At 37.5% G+C, this 17,834-nt stretch overlaps 1 protein-coding gene across 1 annotated transcript in view; it reads right to left on the bottom strand.

The window, feature by feature from the left end:
• PAX5 (paired box 5) overlaps window positions 1-9,386 on the bottom strand; it is a 378,332-nt gene extending 368,946 nt beyond the window's left edge. The window contains exon 1 of the mRNA XM_033917202.1: window positions 9,280-9,386. Within this exon, the coding sequence (XP_033773093.1) occupies window positions 9,280-9,325 (46 nt within the window). The 5' untranslated portion in view covers window positions 9,326-9,386. The remainder of the gene's footprint in view (window positions 1-9,279) is intronic.
• Window positions 9,387-17,834: the final 8,448 nt, after the last annotated feature.

The raw sequence follows: 17,834 nt of genomic DNA, 5'->3' as shown, positions 1-17,834 counted from the left end.
TAAACAGTATACTCAAAATGAAAAGAAGACAAGTTTATTTTTTCTAATTGCATCAAATAACTTGTCTGTTTGATTAGCCTTGATTTTAATATTCAAACGTAAAAGAACCAGTATTATATAATGTGTCCCTTTTACTAAGGAGTGTTATTCCTCTTAACACTCGTTAGCATGTGAAAATGGCTTACCGCAAAACACATTAAAGCAGGGGTGTCCAATGTCGGTCCTCGAGGGCCGCAATCCAGTCGGGTTTTCAGGATTTCCCCAATGAATATGCATGAGATCTATGTGCATGCACTGCTTTCAATGCATATTCATTGGGGAAATCCTGAAAACCCGACTGGATTGCGGCCCTCGAGGACCGACATTGGACACCCCTGCATTAAAGCATTTTGTAGTAATTTGACAGTTTGGAAGGGACATTGCATGGGCTGGGAATGGATTTGGAAGCACTATTCACACTTTGGGCTCTTTTTACAAAGCTGGGGTAGCTACTCCCGTGCGGAAAATGCGACACACCCCATTCAATTCCTATGGGCTGTGTCGGATTTGCAGCACCAGGACTCACTACTGTAGCTTTGTAAAAGGAGCCCTTTATGATTAATGCATGCTAACTGGATAATGCAGATGTAACATGCATTATTATTTTTTTTTTTTTTTTTTTTTTTTTTGCAAGTTCCACATGCTAATGCACAAATTAGCACAAGACATAAGAACATAAGAATAGCCTTACTGGGTCAGACCATTGGTCAATCAAGCCCAGTGGCCCGTTCAAAAAAAATATATATATAAAGCCCTACATATTGCATGTTAGATCTGGGCTTACCACATGAGAATTCCAACATTAACATGCATCAAGCTCAGATTTTAATGTATTTTAGTAAAAGAGTCCCAAAATTATGCAGTGCAATGAGACTTTTCCTAATTTATCCTTTAAACCTAGGTTTCAAACTCTTCAGAACTTTGTACACTGGTGTTATCCCTCTGATGTCATCACAAAAACAAGTATGTGAGCCCCACTATATACAGTATAAAGTTCTATCAACAATTTAAGGATAAGAAATTGCAAATATACTGTAGACAAAAGCAGCAATTAATAATTTTTATCTGGAGGCTAGACTATGCTTTACAGGCACGGTTTAACATTTTCCAACTTCTGTCTCTATGCTGATATAACAGTGGGGAGTTTTTAATCAATTGTAACCCACTGTTCACCTGCAGTTATCCCCAAAGAAAATGTGTGTTTGGCAGCATTTCAGATTGTCTACTTATGAATATGTGTGATTAAGTTATGGAGAACCTTAGGATTATTTAGCTATATATGATATAAAATGAATAGTATATTCACACACTAGGATCATCCTTAAACACAAACTCGTTACATAAATTTTATTACTGGTCATTGCTAATTTCAATCACCCATTTTCAGAAGTGTACAAAAACATGATAGAAGATATTCACTACAGCTATACCAGTCATCAACAAGTTAACATGCAGCATGTGTCCAAAATATAGCTGCCAATTATCTTTCTAAGGTACCATCATAATATAACACGTTGTTCAATATCCCCCAGAAATACTAACAAAAAAATACAGAAATATTTTTAACTCTGGATTAATTTATGCGTCGTTGCTATTCAGGCAATCATTGTCAAGCACTAATGGGAAGTCATTGCTATACAGAAATTGTAATATATTGTCTCAGGCAATAAACACCTCTAAATACCTCTAAAATGAAATTTTTTTTCACTTCCCTTGAATCTGATTCACTAAGCTGTTTATTCATAGTAACATAATGGGAACAATATAGGCCTCTATTTAAATGTAGTAAGATTTGGCAGTTACCTTGTGGTAATAGCCAAAATTAAAACGCAGTAACTGGAAATCCTCTGCATTAACTACTGGGGAATTCCCAGTATTTTTGGAAGGGCTGCTCTGCAGTTATAATGTGGAAGAATAGCCTCTACTGTGTGCTAACCCAAATTATATAAAGTACACGTAAAGGCTCCCTTTTATCAAGCCGTGTTAGGGATTTTTATAGCTGGTCGCTGTGGTAAAAGCTCCAATGTTCAAAGGAATTCTATGAGCATCAGAACCTTTACGGCAGCAGCTGACAATAAGAAAACTCCAACATGGCTTGACAAAAGGGGGCCAAAGTTAGATGCCTATGTCAGCGTGCCTAGCCGATGTAGGCGCCTAACTGAATTGATAGGCGTAATCAGCACTGAAAGTTGGCAATTAACAACTCATAATTGACATTAATTGGACTTAATTGAAAGACATACAACTTGGTAGGTCCATAGGAGCACTACCTAAAAGTGGGCATGGTCAGGGGCAGATTGTGGGTTATATGACTGGTCTTGTCTTAGGCTTCATTATGTGCACAACTTAGGCATATGCATTTAGGCCAAGAAAACTCTAGCATAAATAGGGTACACCTAAAAGTTAGTATGCATAGTGACACTTAATACTGCTTAGGCAGCGCTGCTTTATTCTGTGCAATGCGCTTAACTGTTATGGAATTACGCTTACTGCCGCACTAGCCAGCTCTGATTTTTTTAAATGTCATATATATAATTGCACAACAGATAATGCACAATGCAATTAGCTAAGCTTCTACAGGCGGCCTTACCTGTTCTGCATTATGTTAATGCATGATAATGATCGCCATGATAACAGTAAAACAAAGTTTATGTTCATTTATGATGCGCAAGAGTCTGGGGAGAGTGTGGTGCAGTGATTAAAGCCACAGCCTCACCACCCTGAGGTCGTGTGTTCAAACTCACACTGTCCTTGTGACCCTGGGCAAGTCACTCAATTTCCCCAGGTACATTAGATAGGTTGTGAGCCCACCAGGATAGGGAAAAATGCTTGAGTACCTGAATAAATTCATGTAAACCATTCTGAGCTCCCATAAATGGCAAAAGACAGATGAAGATTCAGCAACTCCAGTAGCTGAGAACTAAGGTTACTGCTGGACAGAAATATATCGCTCCAAGACTGCATCATATTTAACTGCCTATATGTGGTTAGTGACAAGCATGGCTTTGACTGACTTATTGGGCAGATAGGATGCAGGTCTTTTTCTGCTGTCATTTTTTTAGGTTCTTGTGTTACTATTTTCTGTCATTCCACAAAAATGTTTTGCTTTTTTAATGCATTAGCTGTTTGACAAATGAATTAGTACTTTAGTTCTGGATCCTGTTGCTTCTTTTGAATTGCAAATAGGTTGATGACATTAACAAAAATGCGGTAATATAGAAAGTAAAATGATGCTTTTCAATTGATCATACACAACCTGGATTGAGGTATGACATTGGAGAGAGTGTGGCTAGTGGTTACAGCTACAGCCTCAGCACCCTGAGGTTGTGGGTTCAAACCCCGTGCTGCTCCCTGAGACTGTGGGCAAGTCACTTAATCCTCCACTGCTGCAGGTACATTAGATAGATTGTGAGCTCACTGGGCCAGATAGAGAAAATCTGTATGTAAAGTCCTTTGAGTGTGCTTGTATAACTACATAAAGGCAGTATACAAGTCCCAACCCCCTTCTTCTGGACTGTATTTTGATTGCACAGCTATAATAACTTTGCACAGTGAAGATGGCTGTAGTGTGAGTAGAAAAGTGTCACAATCCTTTTAAAGAACTAGGGTGCAAGTCATATTTTTCAACCTATTTATGAGTTTTCATTTGCAACACCATTGAGCACAAGTGATTTGAGCAGTGCACTAAGACACAGAGAAGCTGCTCCATGTGGCCTTGAGCAAGTCGCCTGCCTCAGGTACAAATTTAGATGGCAAGTTCTCCAGAAACAAGGAAATACTTTATGCTTAAATGTAACTTCCCTCGTGGGACTACTGAAAGGGCCTAAGTTAAATCCCCACTAAATAAATAAATAAATAGACTGTTTGTCTAACATTAAACTCATTAGGTTTGAATTATAAAAAGAAAATCCAGGCTCTAAGCAATCACCTATCAGTGTCATAAAGTCAATAGATCAGGAGATCTATTTCCAGAAAGACAGTGGCCTCCTGTGAGCAAAACAGCCTAATACAGACACAGCCAGAATTAATTTAGTTTTGTTATACAGTATCCAGTATATAGCATAACCAGACTTTGGCAGGGTTGTCTTTTAAATACAAGATTAACTTTGACTATACCATTTGAGAACTGTAATGGAAAAATATAGTGGCCCCTCAGGATAGCATAGTGACTGTTAATAGTAATCTTGCCCTCACATTCTCCTCTGGATGAATATAATTGTCATAAAACACTATTATTACCCACTTCAGGATCAATAGTTCTGCTCTACTGACCTCACTGAAAGTCCATATTAGATCTAGATCCAGATCTATGTAGCTCTAGTAAGATATTCCTCTCTCTCACTCTTCGATTTATATTTCATTGAATCCATAAGGTCACATAGTTCCCTCCCCAATTCTTTTATCGAATAGAAACAGTATAACATAACATAATGATAAGTGGCCATGTCAACCCAGCCATGATAGCAAAAGCTAAGAGTGCAAGTGTGGATCCCACGTGTGTTGTACAAAGGAGTGTTTGACAGTGAGATCAGAGCTGAAAGTAAACAATTCTATAGATTATTTCACGGGTCACAGCAAGGAAAAGCACCTCCTTCAAGATATTTCGTGTCGTGTCAGGCACCAAGAGACGATATTGTCCATCTGAGCCCTTCCATCCTGATTGGAAACACGGCCTTTCCGCTTTTCCAGACTCGCAGTTTCACGAAGAGAAAGAACTGTGTGAGAGTTTTGCAAATATATTAACCGAGGTTTAGCGGGCGGAAAACAGGACAAGGGGACGAGCCTTTGACTAGTGGGTGCCCACAAGGCCACTAGTCCAATGATAACTTCGTGTGGCCGTGGCGCAAGTTAGCGCGGGAAAGGAAAAGGCGACGAGGAGCCTCTGGCCGCAAAAAAAAAAAACAAAACAAAACACCTCGAAGCTTCCAAACGCCAGCAATTAATTCGGCTTTGAAGTCAAGGTGGAAAAGATTATTTTCAATGTTTTCCCTCAGAATAACTTCTATGGTGAAATTTTGACCGATTCCATTCAAAAGACCATTAAAGAAAGTCATTTTATTTTTCACAGAAGAGATGTCATATTTACCTGTAGAAATTACTAGAAGCTCTTGCAGTGCTCTTGCGAGAGCCCTGAACCTGATTTAATATGAGTCTAGTAATAAACATTTTTTGAGGCAAACTTACAGACTTCGGCTATAATCCCATAGGAAACTAATAGGCACTTCATAAATCAACCCCCAGATCTTTAAATGAACAATTCTACAACAGAAGCCAAAATTCATCCATATTCCTAAGTTGTAAACCAAGCAAATGTCTTCACTGCATTCTGTAAATAAAATGAATAGCCATTATGGGTGCAATGTTATTGTTTTTCTGAACAAAATTTAAAGTTCAGCATTAAACAAACTGCAATTTACCAATCTTTTTTTTTTCCAGAGTTCAGTGTTGGGGGTTTTTGTGCTCTTAACCGATTTTTTTCTTTATACAGAATAGGACTCGAGTTCAATGACCTGAAGAGTCAAATATTTAATTATTCTAACACATCATTGGTAGTTTGTGATAATGATTTTGTTTAGGAATTATCCAGGATGAATAGATAGATATTCATTGGCACCACTACTTGAAGCCATTTTTTAAAACTGTTGTATAGAGGCTGAGATACAATTGTGGGGTCAGAAGTTCTAGTACAGTACTTGCAATTTGTTGAAATAGTTGTAAGTCAGTAGACATGCTAGAGGAAAACTAATGCTATAATTTAAAAAATATGTGCCATCAAAAGAGTAAGCACTCACATCACAGTGCAACAAAGAATGTTTTTCAAACATATGGATCTGGAATGGTTGAGTTGTGCTCCTATAACCCCACCCCCACTTCTTTCTTACGCTTAAATTACCAATGTTCCTTCTACCCTCTACAATATAAACCCTTAAACAACCTTAACAGTACAATAATTAGGCAACAGACACGACTTTATTGAGGGGGGAAAAAAACACCCCAGACTGCAGCTTTGTTTATTGAGAAAATGCAATTGAATAACCAATTAACAATGCAATATCTCTTCAACTACAACCATAGTGCAACTTAAAAATTTCTTCTTATAGTCCCCTAGCTCCACCATGTCAGCTAGAGCCTGGGGGGTAGGCATGGACCTCTCACCTGACCTAAAGTGTATCCACTCACCTGAACTCACTTCCAAATAACTGCTCACCTGATGAGCCAAATACCCTGTAGCTTGGGATTACGGCAGCTGCAACAAACCCTAGCCCTATCACCTTCCTCAACACTAAATTCCAACACAAAGGGGCGGGTGGGAGATAAAGCCACTTCTGAGGAACAGGGAAGGACCCTGTGCCTCAGAGGCAGGGGATTACAAACCCCCCCCCCCAATAATTTCCCACTACTCCCTCTCTGCCCAATTGGTCTAAACCTGTTGGTGAGAAGCTGTTTCCATATGACTTCCCTACCATCTCCCTACCCCCTCCTGAAAGACCTTTGCAGAAAGGTCATGGGCGACCAACTTGGCTTTCCAACCCATTGTTAATGTTGCCCATCAAGACCAATTCTCAGGTTCTTTATTCCTTCATCTGAGATAATCATAAAGAGAACATAGAGGCCAGGTAGCTTAAAATCCCTTCTTTTGTTGTCATAATGCCTTCTGTGATTGATGGATAGTCAGATAGGTCCATATTCTATAAATGGCGCATTGTTAGGTACTGGTAGGTGCCCTACCAGCGCCTAACTGAAGTGCAAAGTGCCTTTTAAAAAAAATGTAGACACTTGAATCGTGTCTACAGAGGCGCTTTATGTCATCTAACACCACTGCAGCATTGCTAGACATCAAAAAGCGCCTCCATAGCTATGATTCATGTGCAAGGTAGCCACCGGATTTATAGGCCTTGAAAACCGTGGCCTACATTTCTGGTGCCTATCTTTCATAAAGCCACAATTCTACAAACGGCGCTGGTGTGTGATTGACATGCGAGTGGCCGTGTTATAGGTGGCCACTGATACCAGCGCCGTTTGTAGAATCCGGCCCATCGCGCTGAAATACACCTAGTACTGCTATACAAATAATAATATTAACTCTTTGAAGTGATGTTTGATGTCACATGTTATTAAATAGATTCATTAAGTAGGTGAAGCATGATAAGGAAGAAATAATATATGTATTTACAATGGTGACACAGGACATAGTGGTCATGTGGTATATTTTGTATTTGTAGACAAAACTATGAAGCTTACTTGTGTGTTTTGTTTGTCTTTGATAATCCCTGTTCCCTTTACCTGCATGTACCTTGTTGTCTGAACTGGAGTGAGTAGCACCACTAAACGACACCTAGAATAAGATACATCGGTGTCCAGAAGCATTCGGATCCAGTTCCAAGAGTCTACTTTAAGCCATAAATCCCTAGAAAATCATCATTTTCTTTCTGTATTTTCGCTGATGAAAAGTACTCATGCGCACACGCAAACCTAAACCTTTAATATGCACTTTGCAAAACCACTCTCCAAGCATCAAAATTCAAGTTTCGGCCTGCTTGGAAAAATGACCTCTACAAGAAGTTGCAACTGTGGGTGCTCCTAAAAAGAGAAGGCACCTGAACATTTTGGATAAACTACCACAAGGTAACTAGGAGGCACAGTTCCTCATTCAAACACTTGCACAAACTTGCCTAGTATAACGTTTTATTTCCCTCAGACTGGAGGACTGCAAGTGGAAAATGTATTAGTCTAGAGCAGGGGTGTCCAACCTGTGGCTCGAGGCCTGCATGCGGCCCCCGTGAAGTATTTTGTTCGGCCCCAGTCGAGGGCGATGCAGTGTTTTCCTCTGCTGCCCCTGGGTGTTTACCGTCTTGACGGCTCCCTCCTCTGTCTTGCTGCAGCGCTTGCATGTTTGTACGGCCCCAGAAAATTTTTTTCGGCCAATTCAGCCCAGGGAAGCCAAAAGGTTGGACACCCCTGTATTAGACTCTGAAAGGATCACATATCACTGATCAGTCACAGGAGCAGGATGGGTGCAGATCTTGCTAATAGAAGATGCCTCCCGTTCTTCCCTCAACACTTTTGCCTTGAAATGTGTATGAAACTGTTTATTGATTAAACGATTATTCACGCAATTTAACTAATAAAAGGTTAATCGATCGCCTTAGAATGACATTATTTATAGATGACTTGTCAGCACACAACCAGGAGGCAAAAAGGAGCAGTAAACAAATGGGTAAACTAAGTAACGTTTCATACGCCAGGGTCTAATACTAGATTTGACTTCCCCCAAAAATTAATTACAAGATAAAAATATATAAATTATCTAGTCCCAAACCATCCACCCATGCCTCAACAAACTCACACACATATATATATATACCATTTACCAAACTCATTGTCATAATTATATTGCTTTATTCATATGAAATTATTATCCTATTTTATAAATATTTTCCACAAGAAAAAAAAATTGTGTATATTTTGTCAGCTACAACAATGGAGAGACCTTTTTTCTGAATAATTTCAATGTGACTGTCAGCATCTGCTTGAAAACTCACAATTATCTGGTGTTTGTTTAAGTGATTTGGTGGTGGGGGTTGTTTTATCGGAAGCGCCACTTAAAAAAACAAAACAAAACAACCCAAACCTCGTCAAATTCAGTGGTAACTGCATTGCATCTGAATCAGAAACTATAATATGTCAACTTCAGGCATCATATATTGGAAAGTGTGTTTTGAGAAAGGAAAACCAAATCCTGCTCAGTTTATGTTTTATCTGTTGGTCAATCCTCCTGTTTATGTTGGCAATGCTCCCCCGCCCTCCATATTATTTGTTTTGGGTAGTCTGTTGAGCTCCTTATCTGTTTTCTTGTGTTCCCGCTGTGAAAACATTGTACGTTTATCCGAATGTGTTTGCCTTGAAGTCACAATGCATTCTTTTTCTGACCTTCATGCACGCTACATGATTCCTTGGAAACATCTACAATATTATTTGATATTTGGTTTTGATCATTTGTCTAGTCATCCTGTAATAAACTGATTATTTACTGATCACAAATATCACTTCTTTAAAAATAGGAACATATATCAGTATGTATTTTATATATGTTTATATAAAGCTACTATATGTATGTAAATATACACACACATATTATAACATGCACATAGAGAGGAAGAAAGAACATCTCAATATTTAACTATTTACACAATTGTAAATTTTTAACAAAGTTGTTCCAATAAAGAGAATCTGTCTTACCTGCTCTACTAGTTCTTGGAGTCGTGTAGTTTTTCTCTAATTCCATTCTGATTTTTCAGTGCTTGGAGGAATAGCCAGAGAAAAAAGTTTCCACTTTTTAATTTTTTTCTTTTGTGGGGAGAGAAGGGGGGGCTGCTGGCAGGTTGGAATAATTCAACTCTTCCGCTCCCCGGCCAGCTTTTGCAGCTGATCACTGAGCTGAAACTAAACGTTTTAGGTGAGAGAAAAAAAAAAGCCTCCGAAGGAACCGTGAAATGATTAAGGAACTAAAGAGATGCTCACCATGTGAGATCATGTCCTGTTCTCTTAAACATCACAAGAAGTCCCTAGACGCAGTACCAAACCAAGAAACTCCGACATCTGTTGTAGAAGGAATCAAAAAGTTTGTTTGCAACCAACTGCCTTAAAGTATCTCTTTATTGTTTGCAGCACCCGGGATCAGCATAAGGTCGTGCAGAGGAGAAGTCTACACATTCTGAAAGAAAAAGGGCCACATTTCTATAACTTTCTTAAATGTTCGGCAAACTTCATTGCAAATTAATTTTAGAAAAAGAAACCTAATTACAGACCAACACAGGAAAGCAGAAAGGGAGAAGGATTAGGGTTTGGGGTTAGGGATTGTTGTGTTTTTTTTTTCTTTCCCAATCTTTAAATATTCATATAATGATAATAGTGGTCTGTATAAAGAGATAGTTTGGGATTCTGCTGCCACTTTCTATTTGCACGGTACTCTACATAGCCAACACATCATTATCTAAGAGCAAATGTGCCTATATTGCCCTTCTGACATTTCCTGTTTTGGTTTAGGAAAATTTACCAGTTAGTTACTTGTCCCAAATGTTGATCAGAACTATACCCTTAAAATCAAGAAAGACGAAATGTGCGCAAGGTTTTTGCAAGCACCTTAGAATTCCCTTATTGTACTGCAGAGCATATACTCTTGTTGTTGTTGATGCTAATGATAAGAATACGATTTCCAGCGGCATGAAAATCTTTCTTCGATCAAATGAAAAGCCCAAATCTGGTAATGCAAAGGAGCAATACTAAACTAAATGGCATGTTTCGTTTATCTGCATACAGCTTTCATTCTGAAATAAATCAATATGACTAGGATGTGACTATTTCCAGACATTTTCCGAAAGCCAGTGATATTGCTGTAAGAGAATGTGTTTTTGTGCACATATTCTAAAATTATAATAAAGGATAACTCTGAGCAAATTAAATATTAGGGTCCACAATATTTTTTAAAGGCTTTTGCACTTTAATCCCCTAGTAGTTAAACCAAATCTGATTAATTCAGAAATATTCCTGCCTGCCTAAAATCTACTTTCTCAGTGGAACAGCTAAGCCACCCATACTTTCCTATCTGCTATTACAGCTGAACTTGATCTCAAAATAGTTTCTTAATCTAGACGCTTATTTTTATTTCTTTTTTACTGAGTGCAGAATATGAGGATGCTTCACTGGGTACGATTTCAAGGAAAGCGAAAGCCTCTCTAGCAAAATTAGTAAGTGGAAAACCTGTAAGATATCGATTACATGTTAAATGATACATTTATGCAAAAAAATTCTCTTATCATGTAGAGAAAAGCAAGGCAGTTCTGTAGCTGCTGAAGTGAATAACTGTCTCCATTACACTGTAAAATGTGAAAAGTGAGTTTGGGGGATTGTGGGTTTTACTAAATTAAACAATCTTCTACATATCCGTCCAGAGCGAGCGAACGGGATCTGAAAAGGAACAGATCGACCCTGGTAAATAAAATGGCATCAAATGCAAAGAATAAATGAAGTGCTGCCGATTGAACTACAAAAACTGGTTTCTATCATGTAACAGCATATTTCTCATATTAAAAACTTGTTCTTCGCCGCCCTTTTTCTTTCCGTTTTCTATCTTTTACACAAAAAAGCTAAGTTGACTTTTATCTAAGCATTAAAAAAAAAAAAAAATCATCTATAGATAAGTAAATATTCCCAATTCTAAATTTGTAGAGAGAAAATATAGTAGGCATTATATATCATTTACAATTTACTAACTTTCAAACACATTTGTCAGTTAAACTGGTGTTTATTTCTTACACCTCTTTTCTATATATACTGTATTTGTATGTGTTCAGAAAAAAAAATGTCCCATTTCGTAGTGCGTTAGTGAGTCTCTATGTAGAAGGCCTTGGCGGTGTGCTAAAGTCTGCCTTCTTAGCAATGCTATTGGAGGCCTCAACTGCATGCTTTTGGATTTGCAATAGGAATAGGAGCATTACAGAAAAACGGAATTAGGCAACTATTTGTGGCAGCAGTGCCAAAGCACAAAATCAAAAGATAACGTTGATTTTTGTTATCTCAGTTCAATCATTGTTTTCGTCCGAGCCTGGGAAAAATGCACGTTCTTTAAGTTTAGCTTATTAATTTGTATGCAAGAAGACTTTCTTGTTTTTATAACTAGATACAAGATTCAAAATGTCTTCTGTCATTGAGTAATTGTCTCCTAATGAGAACTGTTTTATGCGCGCTCCAAATTTCGTGACAGAAATGGACTTTTTGTGGCAGCCCAGATTTCCCGAACGCGGTGCAAATCGCCTCCAAAGCTAACCGAGAGATCAAAAGGCCAAGACTTGCTTCCAGAGGGCCCCCCCCCCCCTTTTCAGGATAGTTGAAACGATTTTATTCCACCCCCTGTATGATCTTTTAGATACAAAACCGAAGGCATACTTAGTTTGAAAATGATTACTTCAGACGGGAAGGCAAAATTAGGTCGGTTTATTTTGGGCTACTTGATCCTCTCAGCACAAATGAACAAAGTTAAACTCAGCTTGCACAAGCGTATTAATTATATATATTTTCTAAGCTGTGCATGTTTGGTGTTCTTTCAATATAGATTTCTAAAACTGTAGCTGTTTTATATATAATGTACATTGTATACATATCTGTAATTTGTTATATATGGCATGTCTGCTATGTTGTGCATTTATTTACAATCTAATTAGATATTTTTACACGCCATATGAATCATAATTTATATGATATTTTATGTGTGCCATATTACTATGCACTTGGAGTAGACATGCGTAGTGACATTATATAGATCTGTGCATTTTCACTGTACAATTCACCAGCAAGTTCAAGTCAAAAGCGGTATTTTGCATTCCCATCGTGTTTATTGTTCGCAAGCTATCTTTTGTCAAACGCTAGCTAGTCCATTGTAGAACTAATTGCAGTTCACTAATTACCTCCTCAGTGTCTGCCGTCCGTTCTAGATATATTTATTGAAGTTACATATTTATTGGGTAGGCAGAGAAAGGCTGCAGTGGATTGCTATCCTGAAAAGAATCCAACTAAAGCAGATAGGCAGAGTACGGGGCCCTGGTGTTATTTCTTTATCTACGTTACGGGGCTGCATTTCCTGGCACGTGGTCAGGGTCCTAAAGCGTTTCGTAGCGATGCGTCCTCCGTCGATCTCCGCATTCGCACGCTCAGGGCGCCCTTACCACACGCGGGAATCTCCAGCTATCTTCAGGCGCCAAATAATAATGGTAAGAGGTTTGCCTCCAGTGTTGAAAGCGCTGTGAATTTATCGAAGTTTTCCGTCCATAAAAAAAATAAATAAATCTACAATGACAGAAAAAAAAAGCTTGTCAAATCGCACCTCCCGTGTTGGGTAATCGGAAGTCAGTGTTGACAAGCTACTGTTTGTTTCATTTTATTTTTAACTCGCTTAGCAGAAATTTTTCCGACCGTTAGCCCTGATCCCCCTCCCTCCTCCCCCTCCAAACAGGTGCCCTGGGCAGAAATGGCTGCGCTTTCACTGCTGCAGAGACCTCCGGTCACACAGGAAATCCAGCAGAAGGAGAACGTTTTAATCATGAAATTGGTTATTTATACCTTATATTTTGCACTTTAATTCTTCACAAGAAGTAAAATGCTAAAGTTTATGAGCAGTACTTCGGTAAGAACGGTATATAAAATTGAATAGATAAATAAAAATTTATTGCAAGACTCTGCCAAAGCTCCACCAGATTCTACAACCCTACCCCAAAAAGCACAATATTTTAAATTAGAAGAGGTAGGAAAAATATTACCACAAATATAATGCAGTACAAGAGGCGGTGGAAAAGTTCTCAGCCCAATCAACAAAGTTGGCCAATGCCCATCAAGGTCTATACACTTAGTCCAACAATTTCCACTTTTATCGTTCTGTATTTTTCCCATGGAACAAAAAACAGTGGAAAAGCACTGGATTAAGTGTATAGACCGCAGTGGGAACTGCCCCAGCTCTGTTGGTTGGGCTAAAAACTTTTTAGTGGCCCCTCCTATGTAGCTAGATGGAAATAAATATACAGGGACCACTGAAAAAGATGTGGAACCATGACATTTATAATTTATTCCACACTTTTCTCGACACTTTTAATTTCAACAATATGAAATGAAACAAGAAGTGGAAAGAAAATTGTGGAATAATTTGTAAGTTTCATGAATCCACATCATTCTCTTCTTCGCTGGGCTGAGAACTTTTCAGATTGGATAACTAGACCTTTGGGCTCATTTGTTTGAGGTTTGGTGCTAGGATTCTTTGGTATATATAAACTTAAACAGGAGATATCAGAATAGAGTATCACTGAAAAGAGCAATTAATAAATGTCCCAGTCTGTGACTTTCCTCTGTCCTTCAGAACATTGATGTAAAAGATAGATCCAATCCACCCTTTGCAGCCTTACTTCCACAGCAACAATTGTATGGGATAATTAACCTTATATAGTGGAATTTCATATATAAAAGAAAGAAAAACTTATTGGTGAGGTATAATCTCTAAGTGGCACAGTTAGAAAAATAGATTAAAAAAAGACAGACATCTCTTCATAATTCTCTTTAGAAGCACTAAAGATAAATAGGACATGAATAAAGTCTGGAGAATACAAACATGTTGCTGAAATTATACACAACAGATTGCCAAGGTTACAATCATCATCAAAGGGTCCATGTTTCATTTTAGGCCACATATAGCTGTTCTGATGGCTAAACTCATGCAAGTAGTAACAGGTAAAAAAAGGAGGATTTCATAACTTAGCTTGGGTAATAGAAATTCTATCATTAATATGTGATATACAAGATAGTTATCTTCATTAATCCAATTTATAAGTCTTCAATGTCCCTCTTATTAACTTACAACAAACCAGGCAATCCTTAAAAGTAGAATTATCATCCTAACTACCAGACAGCCATATAAAGTATACTTTAAGAACTTTGCCTGTTCTGTGGCTAGTAACAATTCATGGTTTTGATCATAATAGGCAGTATTTGATGGTAATGTTGGACATTATAGCTGCCATTGACACTGTCCATCATTTGCTTCTAGATAGTATGAAATGTTTTGAAGAGATTTAGATCATTCTTAACACCTTGTCAATTTGGTGTGTAATAATGATTTGATTATTCTAGTTGGAAAGAACAATCCGTGGGCGCACCCCAGGGCTCTGGCCTCTCAGCAGTTTTGTTTAATATCTCCGATTCCTGAATGTCAATTACTGCTTTGCTTAGCTGGGCATTACAGGATTTATGCAAGCAACATTTTTTTTCCTGTCACTGCTGCACTGGCTATATGGACCATTTGCCTACCATCTTTCAAAGCATGGATGGCCACCAATGGATACAAATTGAACATGACTAAAAACTGAAGTCATTACTTTCTGGCCATTCATCTGTTATGTTTCCCAGAGATGATTACTTTTAATGATACTGAGATCCTTATTGTCAGTGAAGTACATGATATAGGAGTCTTGGTTGATACCTCTTTATAATTACTTTCATAACTTAGAACTACCATTCAGAACATTTTCTGAAAATTAAGAGTAATTAGAAGGTTTCTAGATTTGCTACAACCTGAAATTTTAGAACAGTAATAAAGAGCTAGATGATGTCACATTGACTTAAACTTTTTATATTTAGGATTCTCTTCATATTTGTTACACTCTTTTGCAGGAGACTCAAAATGCATCAGTTCTCTTATTATTAGTGCTTTACTAGGTTCAATCATGTTTCTTCTAATCCTAATTAAGTTACATGGTACATTAGTTTAAGTGTTAACTTTAATTCACAAAGCAGTAAATAAAATTGCAACCTCTCTCCAAGTTAACCGTCCCTTTTGATCACTTTGGCCAGCAGAGGCTTTTGCTGGATATTCCATCATTTCACATCAAGCTACTACTATGTATCATTTCTATAACACTCAAAAGAGTATGCAGTGCTGTACAATCAACACACAATAGAGACGGTCCCTGCTCAGATCTCACAATCTAACTGGACAGACAGACAAGACATATAGAGGTTGGGGAATTCCTTGTAGAATGGACATAGGTAATATTATGGTGAGTGGGAGTCAGGAGTTGAAGGCAGCATCAAAAAAGTGGTCCTGTAGCTTTGATTAGAATACCGCTAGAGATGGTGCCTGACATAATTTATTTATTTAATTAATTTTCTATCCCGCTGTCCCCAAACAGCTCAGAACGGCTTACAGGTTAAACATACATATTATATAGTTGACAGGTTACAATTTAACATAATTACAGAACAAGTTTACTATACAAGGTTGTATCCTAATTTGATACAAACTAGGGATCTAGTACAAACAATTAGATTTTCCAGGTTATGACTCAGGCAATTTGTTCCATGCATATGATGCAGTAAGAAAGAAGGGACGGAGTGTACAGTTTGCAGTGGAAGAGTGGTATGTTCACTTCAAAAAATATCTCAAGATCTATTTCCAATAATTTCTAAAATTTTAAGTGTTCTTACAGTATGAAGACTGCATTGGGGGTCTTGCCACATTATCCTTATTGAATTTTAATGTGTATTGTTTCAAAAGTAACTACACATAATAAATGTAAACTGTTTTGGTTGTACTTCTGAAGGCCAGTATATCAAATTCATGACCCTTTTCCTGCTATGAGGGGGTGCTGAAAAGTTCTCAGCCCAACCAACCAACTTCTTAAATTCTGAGCGTTATTTTGCTACTGTGGTTGAGGAGTGCTATTTCATTAAGTGCAAATTTGCAGAAATGAAATTCTATGTTTTGACATCGTTTAATTCAGATTATTGATTGAACCTTGGGCTGAGAACTTTTCAGCACCTCCTCATTTATTTTATTGTAGGTATCTAATATTTTAAATATTATGCTTTTCTATTTTATTTGGTATGTTTTTAGTTACCCATCTAGAATAGCAGATAGTGTGGACTATACATTTTTTTAATAAAAATAAATAAATCCTTTTATTTTAATAAAATTGAAGTATAAACATGTCTTGCAATTTTCTAGCTTTCTAAATTTACACTAACTCTAATGTTCAGTTATTTTGTTCTTTATGATAGTTTTAAAAAATGAACATATGCATAGGCACGGATTAAAGGGGAAAAAGCCAACATGGAATTAGCCAAGGGAAGTCTTGCTTCACCAAATCAGTTTACATTTTTTTGAAGGAGTGAATAGGAGGAGGTGCTGAAAAGTTCTCAGCCCAACCAAGAGGAGAATGACTGGATATGGTTCAATCAGTGATCTGAAACAATGTCAAAATATAAAATTTCATTTGTGCAAATTGGCACTTAATAAAATAACACTCTTTTCAGCTACAGTGGCAAAATAACACTCAGAATTTAGGAAGTTGGTTAGTTGTGTAGGGAACATTTCAGCACATTCTCTCCCATAAATTTGTAGATAAAGGTGAGCCAACTGATATTATGTTCTGTATCTAGATTTCAGAAAGCATTTGACAAAGTATCTCACAAATGAATCCTGAAGAAATTAAAGAGTCATAGGATGGGAGGCAATAAACTGTTTAAAAAATATAACAGGGAGAGTAGATTTAAATGGTAAATATTTTCAATGGAAAACAGTAAATAGTGGGATTTTCCAGGAATCTGTGACAGGACTGCTGCTTGTTAACATATTTATAAAAGACCTGGAAGCAAAAATAATAAATGAGTTAATCAAGTTTGCTGATAACAAAATTATTCAAAATTGTTAAATTACAAGAGAAATGTGAGAAATTGCATAAAGATCTTATTAGATTGGGAGTCTAGGCATCCAACTGGCAAATGAAATGTAACCTTAGCATGAGCAAAGTGATGCACACAGAGAACAGCAACCCAAACCCAAACCCAGCCTTCATGACCCATCAACCATCTCTATCAGAAATTCATACATCTAATGCAATATGGACCCGATCCCTCTGGTCAGACCACTATACATACTTCTTCAACATCAACTGGACCAAAAAAGAAAATCACACCAAAATCCAAGAAAGTAACCTACATCTCACGCATACACATCGAGCCAATCATATTCTGGAATAAAATAGACGATACAATACAGGAATGCAACCCCAAGGACTTCATTTCACAATGGTGTAAACTGAGCACTCACACCCTTGATGAAATAGCCCCATTACAAACCAAAACCAGCAGACGATCAGACCAATGGTTTGACAACAAACTACTCCTACTCATTGTAGACGACTAGAAAGAAAATGGAGAAAAACTAATCTAGAACATACAAAAACCGCCTGGAAAAA

The sequence above is a fragment of the Geotrypetes seraphini genome, chromosome 1 (genome assembly GCF_902459505.1).
Source record: "Geotrypetes seraphini chromosome 1, aGeoSer1.1, whole genome shotgun sequence".
NCBI classification, from domain to species: Eukaryota; Metazoa; Chordata; class Amphibia; order Gymnophiona; family Dermophiidae; genus Geotrypetes; species Geotrypetes seraphini.
Note: the sequence above shows the minus strand (reverse complement) of the source record. Positions and strands in the feature narration are given on the sequence as shown.